Here is an 11,740-nt window from a genome sequence, read left to right as displayed (position 1 = left end):
TGTCAGTTTTTTCTTAGGTTTTTTTTACTTATTTCATGACCTTGGATTCAAGTAAATTTACCCAAAAAATATTGTCATGAGAATAATTCCGTAATAATCTGTAATTTCTGCTTACCCAATCCTTTCACTGGATAAGTTATTTTCAACTATTAAATATAAAAAAAATGTAGATGCTATTTAATATTATTATCTACATAATGAGCATTGGTTATAGTAACATCAACCTAAAAAAGTAACGGTTAGTTAAGAAACTAAAAACGTATTATTAAACTACGAATTGAATCGTATAAAAATGAAAATGTATAATCTTTTTATGTGTCCACGAAATATGTCTACGAGGCCTATGTGCAGCTGTTGACATCATTCGGTTCAAATATTGACGATGATAGATCATTATTACACGCAATATGACTGTATTTTCATACATCATTTTACAAAAAAATACTTTTGTGATTTGCTTAAGTCAGGACATGAATATGACTTAAGGCACTAGAAATCATACTCAAGACCTTGCCAGGTCGTATTACCAGTGCTTGAAATCATACTCAAGTCCTGACTTGAGAATTAAGTAGAGTTCTGGAATACAACCCTAAGGGTCATATTCCATAGTCCTTGAGTATGATTTATTCTGCAATGCGTCCTGAGAGGCTTCATATGTGGGTCATATGGAGGACAGTGTGTGAGTAGTTTCCTGCCTGCGCAGCACACCGTTAACAAAAGAATCAGAGAAAACGTTTCATTCCGAATGCATGAGTAAAACTACCATGAGTCTCACTACTATAGTTTTGGAGAAAACTTGGACCAAAGTTTATGTCCCGTATTAGGTTTTTTTTTTAACTAACATTTTAGTGATCAAATCGTTGCAGATAAGTAATTCGTGATATTGTTTTTGGAAAGTTTTTTTTACTTTACTTGTAGGCATATTACAAACGTTTTTTGGCCGCGCTGACACATATAGGCTGCGAGTAAACCGCGATTTAGTAATTATTACTTTATTTTTTTCTGGCTTTAGTATATCTAGTTGGATTTGTAACTTACTCTTAAACCTAGCTGCACATAAAGACTAATTCCATAAAAAAATCAAGTACCAACTCCACGTATTATCCGAAATAATAATTTTATAAGTTTTCGGGACATTGAAGTTTTCGAGACATCACTAGGATTTTGAAGCTATGATTCTTATTGAATGATAGGCAAGCTTACCTAACTATTTACTCTATTTTAAATATGTAAATGTTACCCCATTTCTTTGCTAAAACTTTGCAAGTATATATTGAGCCAATAATCAAAGTAATGTGCAAGTAAAAAAAGCCACAGTACAATTGTATCGTTAGACAGAAAGATATAGCAGCAAAACAATCCGAATGTGCAAGCGAGACAGTTGTAGCTAATAAATAAATAATAATAATAACGCACACACTCAACATAGCCCCGCACTTGGGAAACCCTGTGACATGGGTGCCATAGACATATAGACAACTACAAATTACACCTAAACTCACGAGAGAAATAAATGTAGGTCATACTAATATTTCTCCCGGCCCGGGAATCGAACCTGAGACTTCTACGTGGCAGTTCGGCATGGTAACCGTTCAGCTCGGCACTTGCATAGCTGCAGGTCACCATGCCTACAACCCAATAACGTGTGATTTTTGGAATTGTTCTTATTCGCGTTGTGTTTGTCATGCACTTGGGTGTTATTTTGTGGTTTTCTCTATTTTCTGAATGACATATTGAAACTCTTCGAAGAACTGGCGCTTAGCCTTTTCCATACTACATTATTCGAACTGAAACGTGAAACTTTTGCCTACCTAAATAAATGGGTGAAAAATTCAAGAATGTTATCCAATTTTATATCATTTCGTAAGAAGCACTATCGAAGGCATTTTTGGAATCCAAGAAAGAAATTACTCGCAGTCTTGGCTGTATGGCGTATTAGTGCCTTTGCCTTTTCCAATGGAAAAAACAGTGCCAAAAAACAAAAAATATTTGGCGGCGCGGCGGAACGGACTAGTTAATTGTGCGGTGTGGAGTTTTTGGCAAACACGAAAATTCAGTTCTCATTTACTTTTAGGAGCAAACTATGAAACTACAATGTCGAATAGAGGTAGTAAACCGAACACACATGAGTTTAAATATTCGATCTAACGGAAAATACTTAAATTCAACTTTGGCTCTGGGAAAAGAAACAAAGTCTGAAAATGAATATTTTATTTTACATTTTTCCAATGCCAACAAATTGGGCACCAAGTATAGGTTAAACTTTATGAAACAAGTGTTTTCCAAGTATTTAAATGAAGGTAAAGTCACAATTAGATTTGAAGAACCTCCCCATGACTTGTGTATAAAATGTGAGGCTATACAGTTGAAATGTTTCATGAAATTGTTAAAGCAATGTGTCACTGGAGAAGCTAAAAACCTCCGCATATCGACGCTAGCTAATATAAGTGTTACCTCAAAAGATAATGCGCCTTCAAAGCTTGTTATTAGGGATCGAAGTGAATTCCCATCAAAAGGCTTACCTAGAACTTTGGAAACGCTTACTTTGGCTGGTTTGAAGCTGTGTAATTTCAGAAGAGACATATTATTGCTTAGCCAACTTTCTGTATTAGATCTCAGTAGTAATGAGATTGAAAAGATGCCTCCTGAATTTGGTAAGTTGTAAAGTACAAATCATTTAAAATCCTCTTGTCAAGTACTATACATATATAAATACAGGGTATTTGTAAAATGCTACCTTTTGGTAAATTTATAGTTTTGTAAAAAGTCATGAAACAAAAGTTGTTGTGATGATGATGTTCGTAAAATAACCTGCGAGGTTGTTAGTATTTAAATTTGAATTGAATGGATATTCAATTATTTTTTGTGAAATTACTTCACTAGTTTGTTATAATTATTAATACAAAGATCGAACACTTAGAAGAAATCCTTCTATCCGTCCGGATTCGAACCAACGTCTTCTAGCAAACTGTGCCAGTCATTATACCAACTAAGCCAAGGAAATTTGATATGTTACTATTTTACACCCTGCATACATATACTATAGATCCCAGTGATGCCCCATTGGCCTTGTATTTTGTGTTGTATACTATTTACAAATGTTTTACTTGATACATTTTAATAAAAAACATTAAACCAAATACCCACACTCAAGTTATGGCATTGTAACTTTGAGAATACATCAATACCTCCCAAATAAATTGTTGAAAGCCACAAAATAGAATTTTTTATTTGTAAGTGAATATATATTTCACTTAATTATTTTTCACTTAAACTTTTTTATGCATATAAATAGGTTCCATATTTAAAAGGAAAGAAAACATGGAACCTATACATAACAAAGAAATATAATTAAATTAAAGAGCAAAAATAGTATTTTGTGACTTTCAACAACTTACGTGAGTGGTATCAATATTAGCCTCATTACCCTACTGAGTGTAAAAAATGCGTATAAATTGAAACACAAAATTATATTTACCCAAACTTCAATACACAGTGGATACCTCCTTTTGAAATTCTGTAGTAATCTAAAATAAATGGTGCAAAATCAAAACAAACTAGTTGTATTATTACTTACAAATTATGAGAGTTTTCTTTGAAATATATTTCTGTGGTAATGTAATTATAAAATTATAAGGATGAGCGGGCAAAGGCTGGCTTTATTGGTCCGAACCCTTTGTAGGAATAGCATACAAGTTGATAAAGGTCACTCCTATGGACCAGAAAATACATGTCTGATTTGCATCTTCTTACCCTGCGCTGCCCTTTGATGGCCGTACAATGAATGAAGCCACTCTAATAACAATCATACACATAAAAATTATAGGACAAAATACTATAAATAATTCCACGTGCAAAATGAGCGCCTGTACATTTGAGTTGCGAATGCCAGCCTGTTACACCAAGTACTATAAATAATTCCTTGAAGATTAACTTTGCCTATTTTTATATTAAGCTATCTTTATTAATAAGTGATTATTATTGTTAAACAAATTATTTTACAGGAAGAATGCCGAATTTGTCAGAACTTTACTTGGCCAATAATCAGCTGGGATTGAAAGGCGAAGTCGATTGGAGATGGTTGTTGGGACCTCAGGTAATTTATTTCTTTATAGATTTCAATATTTAAAAATTAACTACTCTTCCACAGAATTTTCCGTACTTTTTAAATGACTTCCAAGAAAGGAGGAGGTTCTCAATTTGACTGTATTTTTTTCTTTTTTGTATGTAGGTATGTTACGCCATAACTCTTTGTGAACCGATTATGATGATTCCTTTTTTTTGCTGGAAAGAGGGTACATCAGTATTGGTCCCATCTAAGTTTGAAGAAAATATTCCACCTCTAAGAGTGGCAAACTCGGGAATGAATCCGGTTTCGCGATCTTTCCAGTAACCGATTTCAATAAAACTTGGCAAATAATTGTAATTCCACAAACTTTTGAGGTTGGTTATTTTTTATTAAAAAAAGTTATATAATACTTTTGTCAGGTTGCCAATGCCATGCCAGACATCTAAAATCCATCCATCTCTTGGTGTCAGCTTAAATATAGATAAATATTGAACTTATTTCCTGTGATAGTTATTTATTTACAAAAAGTGTTCTATACAGTACATTCCTTAATGGTTAGGGAATAATTAATAATGGTAAGAGTGCTTTAACAATGAATGTACATATTATTATAATCCACATGCAACGCAAGGCCAGTTGTGGCGATCTTTTGGGAGAGGCCTATATACCTAGCTGTGACAGCAGCTTTCGACCGAAATAATGTTGATGACGATGTGATATCTATTGTGGTTTATTTTCTTATCATCAACAGTGATTAATTTGCATTACTAAAAAAGTATGCACAATTTCATTTTAATTTACACAAAAACAAAATATAATACTAACAAAAGATGTCAAGTGTGAAAGACAAAACTCATCTAGCAAAATTCAAGCCGTATGTTGTGTTTAATGATATTTCAGCTTCCAAACACTCTAAAACTACTAGATCTGAGTTGTAATGAGCTGAAGTACCTCCCTAAATCGATGTGGAAATTACAAAGACTGGTTACATTGAAATTGGACAACAATAAACTTAGCCAACTACCAGCTACTCTAGGAAGGGTGGCTACTTTGCGGTAGGTATCAGCGTTGTATTATTACTTCTTCTTTATAATGTTACAGTTATTTACTTCTAAGACAAACACTTGTCTTCCAACTGCGAAATTGTAACCTGGTGATATTGTTTGTAAATAGACAGAAATAATATTAATGTAGTATATACATATACATTGACTTACACATTAATTATATTGTAATTTAAAATCAACTGTTATTTTAGATATTTCACCGTCTCGCAAAATGTGTTAACATCACTACCATGCAGCCTAATGCAATGCCATTTGGAGCAACTCGATATCTCCTCAAACAAATTCATTTACGACACTTTTCCTAATAAACAAAACATACCGACATTAAAGAACTTCTGCATGGGAAGTTTAGTCAACATTGCATCAAAGGTCGTTTTAAAATACAGATTATTTTATGATCGAAAGACAATACCGTGGACTCTTGTCGAGTTTCTGGATAATGCTAACATGTGCATTTGTGGTACGCCAGTCGTGGATACAGTTTTTGTAAAGAAAGAATTTGACTTGAAAGACTATTTCAGAATTGTTGTTTGTGACGCACGCAGCAGCAGAGTTGATTTTGAGTGTTACTTCTGCTCACCTGTTTGTCTTAGAAAACTATGTCGTACTTAGAATTTGTTAAGAATTATTTCAATCATAATTTAAGCATAATTTCATTTATAATGGGCTGTGCTCTAAATTTTAAATAAAAAATAATTGAGGTTTGAATAAATTTTTTTTTATTGTGCTTTTATTTCACACATAATATTTTATATACAAATAGATACAGAATGTTTAAAACAGACCATCCAGTTTCCAGCTGACTTCTTTTATTAAAGGCGCTATTCTTACATGAGGTTCTGGAACAAAACAAAAATGTAGGTTTAAAACAGAAGATCCTTCAAAATGCCTTTCAGAAATTTTATATTTAGCACTATGGTAAACATCAGTGGCCTAAGTAGTGTTATACAGTGTGTTGATTTGGAGCAGCGCGCCCCTCATCACCCAATCATACCCCAGGTTCCACAGTAGTGGTCCTAACACGGACCCCTGGGGTAACATACCAAACCACCTGGCATTTCAAGAGAAACTAGAACGTATGCGCGATGTCAACGGAACGTAGACGCAACACGCAAGGTCGACTGATGATCTATCAATCACGCGCTCGATACGATACTCCCCCCGTCCCTACCCGTACCCTACCACCAAATAGATCTAAAATGGATATTTTCTCGCTTAGGTCATTGTTCAAATAGTTGCCGGTACTTGTGGCACGTGTAGTGCAAGTCACTGACCTTTGAATCAAGCATGTTATCGCAACTAAATAAAAAATAAGATTTTTATTTTTTTATTTTTTTTTTAGTAATTTGGGTTCAGTTTCGGATATAGAATGACCTCTGTAAATATGGCGAGAATGCAAATCAACACATTGTATATTAAAACAGAGAGAAACTATATACTAACCAAGAGACGCAATTCCTTGTGGTATGACGGCAGGACCTCCATCGGGTACATTTTGAACTGCAATGACCGCATTGGTAGCTTCAAGCACCAGCTCATCCGTCCAAATCTCATTGAAACTGTCCTTCATTTCCTTCAGCAGCTTATCCAGGTTCCTCTGAAACAAAATGGACAAAGTTAAGGTGGTCTTCTCTGTTGCATTTATCTTATATAATTGCAGATGCTTGCTTTTATTATAAATTTACAATACCTCAACAATGTAAACAATTTACACAACGATGACTATGGTGTTAACATTTAATGGAAAATCTTACTTTGCCTTATAACGCCTTATATTCGTCCTTATAGGTTATAAGGCAAAGTAAGATTTTCCATTAACCTTAGGAAAAGAAACGAAAGGAGTCATCGTGCGGGTGCACGAGCGACGTACCTTCGCATTCCTGTCTTGTAAGTCAGGCGCACAACGGGCAACAATCGGCGAGTACTTTAAGCCTTTCGCCACGATGGCAAACATTATAATGCGTGCCATTCGATACGATAAGAAGAAGAACATTAGGGGTCGTATTCCAAAACTCTACTCAATGCTCAAGTCAGGATTTGAGCAGACTTGAGTATGATTTCAAGCACTGGAAATACGACTCTAATGGCAAGGTCTTGAGTATGATTTTCAGTGCTCACTGCAATACTCAAGTCTTGACTTGAGTATTGAGTAGAGTTCTGGAATACGACCCTAAGAACTCTAAAAACACAAGGCGGTCACATGTTCATACCTACCGCGTACACACTGTTTGCTAAATCCCGTACAATGACCAACGCCTTCAGTATGATGGTGTAATCATCAAACACAAAACATAAGTCACAATTTACCTGTAACACAAAAGCCTCCTTATCCTTCCCAAAGCAACACAGCGTGACGTTTACTTCCTTTACTTGCGGCCGGAGATCAAAAGACGACAAAACCAAGCTATGTAGTGCCATAACAAGGGCTACGTCCTCGTATTGAGAGCCTTCCTTGAGAGACGCCACTTTACGCTCGTGTTTTCTTCTGTTTTTACTCGACCGGAATGAACGGCTGCAACATTGACCACATTATACCTCCATCAGCCAAAATAGGTACTCGTAATTTTTACTTGAATTACTTAAATTAGGTGAGAATCAAATGCACTAGTAAACCAAAAAATCTAGTAAAACAAAATCTGTACTAACGTGCCAAACAATATTCGTGTAATATATTTAAGATCATTTTTGACAGTAGGCATTCTCGTCAATTTAGTTTCTTAATTGATTCCTTGTAGCTTAAATTAACAAAAATAAAAACATTTCATATTTTGTGTTACCTCGACCCTCTGGACGACGAAGCTAATGTACTTCCTGCGTCCGAATACAAATCACTGTCTTTATTTGCAAATGAACCATCATATAAGTCAACAGGATTATTTTTCTTGTTTTCACGAACTACACGCAGCCGATCGCGATGTCTTATAAAATTGGACCAATTTGTCTGCACTAACTCTTGGAGATTTTGAAAGTCGTCTAGGAGCGCAGGCAGAAGATTTTCCTCTGAAATTGTAATAGCGGAAATTTGTAGTTACTTTTTTTTTATGACAATATATTTTTTAGTTTGTAGTGGTTCAAGATATACAAAAAATTTACCTCGCCATACACATTTTTTAAACTGTGTACAATGTCTTATTGCTGCTTTATATTGTCCAGATTCAATTGCAAATTTGATAGTTTCTTCTTTATTATCATAATACTGTTCAAGTATTGTTAGGGCTTCTTTTAAGCGCTTTTCTTCTTTAAGAGCATTAATTAAGTCCCTGAAAATTTAATTTATTATTCAAATGTGTACAATAATAACCAGAGCGAATGAAAATTTTATATTATTAGTGAGAGTATTTCCCAGTTTCAACATACCAGCATAATTCTTTAAAAGACTCTTCAGGCCAGGCTTGTGCTAAATTAATAGCCAGTTCCCACTCCAATGCTTCCTTATAGCAGTCTATAGCTTTGTCGTAATTACAGCCCCTTTCGTAAACCAAACCGGCTTCCACAAACTGTTTTTTTAATTTAAGATACGAACCGAAGTCGTCTGATATTTGTTTGTAAATTTTACTATCAGGAGAGAACAGAGACAACGCTTCTCTGTAAAGGCTATGAAATTTGACAAACGTTTTTAGCTCCTCGTGTTTCTCTTCTCCACATTCGACCAAACATCTCACAGCTTTATCAAATCTCTTCAAATGCTTGTTGATTGAAAATCTTTTGTAGTTTTCTTTCATTTCGTTCAGTTCATTCAACATTGGAATATATTCTTTAGGGTCTTTCTGAGACTTGTTTGCTACTAATAGCACTAGATGAAAGTCGTACATTCCAAGAGCAACATCAAATAGATTGTTTACATCGACCATATAAAGCAAGTACTTCAAAGCTTCGTCAGAACCCACCGGCAGTTTGGACCCACTTTCTTCCCGCTTTTTAAGGTCCTTAATAAGAGACAACGCACTTTCTAAATCTTCCACTGTGTTAGTTTTAACAAAACTCGTTAGAAATGGCAATATTCTTGAATCTGTGTCAGATCTCATGCTTAAACTGTATCTTACAAGTTCACAAACTTTTTGCACTTTATTGCTGACTTCTGTGGCCCTATTTTTCTTATCGATATAACTACTTCCGTACATCGTCTTTGTTACATTGACATTCTCCAAATCTGATAGAAAAAGGCTAAGCCAAGAATTGTTTTTTATAGATTCCAGGAATACGTTAATGTTTTGTACGAATCTATCAGGATCATGATCGAATATCAAATTAAGGTTTATCCTTTGCTTTCTCATCAAGTCAAACGCTTCATGATATTTCAATGAATCCAAGAGTTCGCCGATAATTTTGAGTGACAGTGGCCGTGGCTGTATAGTTTCTAAGTTTCCTCTTGGCATCTGGAATATTGTTCTTGTGTCATTAGGTACAACGATAACTAATTTTGCACCTCTTTCGATTTTCCTCTTGTAAATATGAGCAGATTCATTCTTTAAAGAATACTCTCTGATTGCATTAATGCCAGCTTTAGATAATTCTGTACTCAAAAGCATATGTTGTAGCGTTGTAATCAATAAAAAATGTGTGTGTACAAAGAACGAACTAACGTTGTTCATAGCCTCTGTGTCATCTAGATACAACTGCCCTTTGTGTGTAAGCCCAATAAATTGGATATCATCCTCTACACAAAATACACTGAATTTTGGGCTAGGAACTCCAAATGACACTTCTGTGGGCTCGATATTTCCTCCTTTTGTATATTTCAGAACGTCGCCATTTTTCAGTAATAGGAATGCTATTGATAAATCTGTTGGATGGCACTCAATTCTCATTACTGCAGTAGGCAAAATTTCTTCATTTTGATTGACAAATTTTTCGTCTACCATTTTGTATTCTATGATCGTATGACATACATCAATTTTAATGCATAGAACAGTATCTCTGCTCAACCAGCACCAATTGTAAAATTGAAAGGGAAAATTATAAACTTCCAAATCAATAGTTCTGGATAATGTATATTGTAAAGGAAATTTCTGTATTTGATCATAAAATAATAACTTACAATCACTGGTAACTACGAAAAATGTATTTGCGTCATCCTGACATGGATGTGAAACAAAATGTACTGAGTTAGCCACAGCTTCTAAGTTAATTTCAAGGGCAGCCATGGGTGGAGGGACTACCGTCTGTCTGAATCCATTAAGTAAAAGCTTCTTGCCATCTATGACAACAACTACTGCATCGTCTTTTTCAGTTCTACCTTTACTATGATCAACATTCCATATCCATGTATAAGTTACATGTTTGCCATTTTTCAATACAACATGAAGCTTTTTATTATTTGCTTCAGCAAAATCATTTCCCCAAAGAATCTTACTAATGTTTTTGTCATCTTTAAACACCAGTTCTTGTTTTAAATACCAATGGTAGTTACCCATTGTAAACAACAGTAACTTTTGGATATTAATATCAGTGTCCCTGCAAAGCAGAGTTATGATTTCTGAATCGGAACTCCAAAGCACATCTTCAACAATTGTTGTGTTGTTCACTGGAATATCAAATCCTCCATGTTTTAGGCCATTCTTTTCAAAGAATGCTATAACATATTTTTCTGGTAGTTTTTGTGTTGTAGCTATAACATTGCCACTTGGTCTCCAACACAGATTTGATTCCAAACCTTGCTGTTTCTCACTGGTATACTGGAGATGGCCTTCTCTATCAAACACTTTGAATCTTCTAAGACCATCTAAGTTAAAACCAATGGCATAAAGGTTGCTATCACCCCTCCATGTTATTTTTATTGTATCATCTATTACACCTTGTGTATCTGAAACAAACGTTGTTTGAATTTAAGACTTTGTATTACTTTAATATTCTTCATTTACCTTGAAAAACTGTTGAAGCCTAGAGTGTGGTTTGTACAGATTTAAGAGTTTTATTTTTATATATATAAATTAATGTTTATTTTAATGAGATGAAATGGGCCATGTTCTGCATAAATGTGTTAACCCACAGAAAACATGAGTTAGGAATGCAGTCTTATACCTTGTAATATAAAGTATAATATTCTTTTCAGTAATATATTTAAAAAAATCGTAATGGTTAAATCAAAAAATTGTTTTCACAAAATCTGGTTCGTCTCATAGGCGAATTTCGCGAAAATGTGTTATGTTTGGTTATACCATAAATACGAATTAGAACACAATATCTTTCAACGTGGTTTGAAACGATTTAGTTTCAGTATGCTTAACACATACAACTTGTTTGAAAAATGTAAATACATACTTTACATTTTGTCGATGATATGGACAGACTGAAAAATGATATAAATTCTGAAACTGAGGATTGGGCGATGAGAATAATACTTTTACAATAAGAATTTGGCTAATGGCGCATCTTTTGAGATATTTACTGCAAAAACTGAAGCTTCATTGGTTTATTTCAATCTGAAAGAAAAATAATGAAGGCGAATGTGAGTAAGACGAAGGTGATGGTAATTGAAAGGAATAAAAGTGGAAAAATGGGGACAAGATTGGTAGCGAGAAGATACTAAAGGTGAAAGAATTTGTGTAGCTGGCTAGGTGTGTGTGTGTGTGTGTGTGTGTGTGTGTGTGTGTGTGTGTGTGTG

At 34.4% G+C, this 11,740-nt stretch overlaps 2 protein-coding genes across 2 annotated transcripts in view; one reads left to right on the top strand and one right to left on the bottom strand.

The window, feature by feature from the left end:
• The first annotated feature begins 2,012 nt into the window (after positions 1–2,012).
• Positions 2,013–5,763, top strand: LOC113234819 (leucine-rich repeat protein 1). The gene is made up of 4 exons (XM_026470317.1): positions 2,013–2,654; positions 4,005–4,096; positions 4,970–5,124; positions 5,328–5,763. Exons 1-4 carry the CDS (start codon positions 2,084–2,086, stop codon positions 5,746–5,748), a joined length of 1,239 nt encoding a protein of 412 aa, XP_026326102.1. The 5' UTR covers positions 2,013–2,083; the 3' UTR covers positions 5,749–5,763.
• Positions 5,764–5,838: 75 nt separating this feature from the next.
• LOC113234793 (putative elongator complex protein 1) overlaps positions 5,839–11,740 on the bottom strand; it is an 11,170-nt gene continuing 5,268 nt past the window's right edge. Inside the window, exons 3-8 of the mRNA XM_026470283.1 lie at positions 8,494–10,939; positions 8,230–8,396; positions 7,914–8,136; positions 7,444–7,648; positions 6,580–6,733; positions 5,839–5,975 (exon numbers count right to left, since the gene is read on the bottom strand). Coding sequence (XP_026326068.1) covers positions 5,911–5,975; positions 6,580–6,733; positions 7,444–7,648; positions 7,914–8,136; positions 8,230–8,396; positions 8,494–10,939 — 3,260 coding nt within the window. The 3' untranslated portion in view covers positions 5,839–5,910. The remainder of the gene's footprint in view (positions 5,976–6,579; positions 6,734–7,443; positions 7,649–7,913; positions 8,137–8,229; positions 8,397–8,493; positions 10,940–11,740) is intronic.

This window comes from Hyposmocoma kahamanoa, unplaced genomic scaffold (genome assembly GCF_003589595.1).
Source record: "Hyposmocoma kahamanoa isolate Upper Pololo Valley unplaced genomic scaffold, ASM358959v1 86, whole genome shotgun sequence".
Taxonomy (NCBI): Eukaryota; Metazoa; Arthropoda; class Insecta; order Lepidoptera; family Cosmopterigidae; genus Hyposmocoma; species Hyposmocoma kahamanoa.
Note: the sequence above shows the minus strand (reverse complement) of the source record. Positions and strands in the feature narration are given on the sequence as shown.

What these genes read in the sequence shown, in the direction of transcription:
- LOC113234819 (XM_026470317.1), top strand. Translation starts at nt 2,084, where the DNA reads ATGAAACTACAATGTCGAATAGAGGTAGTAAACCGAACACACATGAGT. An exon ending in GATGGTTGTTGGGACCTCAG is followed by an intron (nt 4,097 to 4,969) that starts GTAATTTATTTC and finishes ATGATATTTCAG; the next exon opens with CTTCCAAACACTCTAAAACT. An exon ending in GGAAGGGTGGCTACTTTGCG is followed by an intron (nt 5,125 to 5,327) that starts GTAGGTATCAGC and finishes CTGTTATTTTAG; the next exon opens with ATATTTCACCGTCTCGCAAA.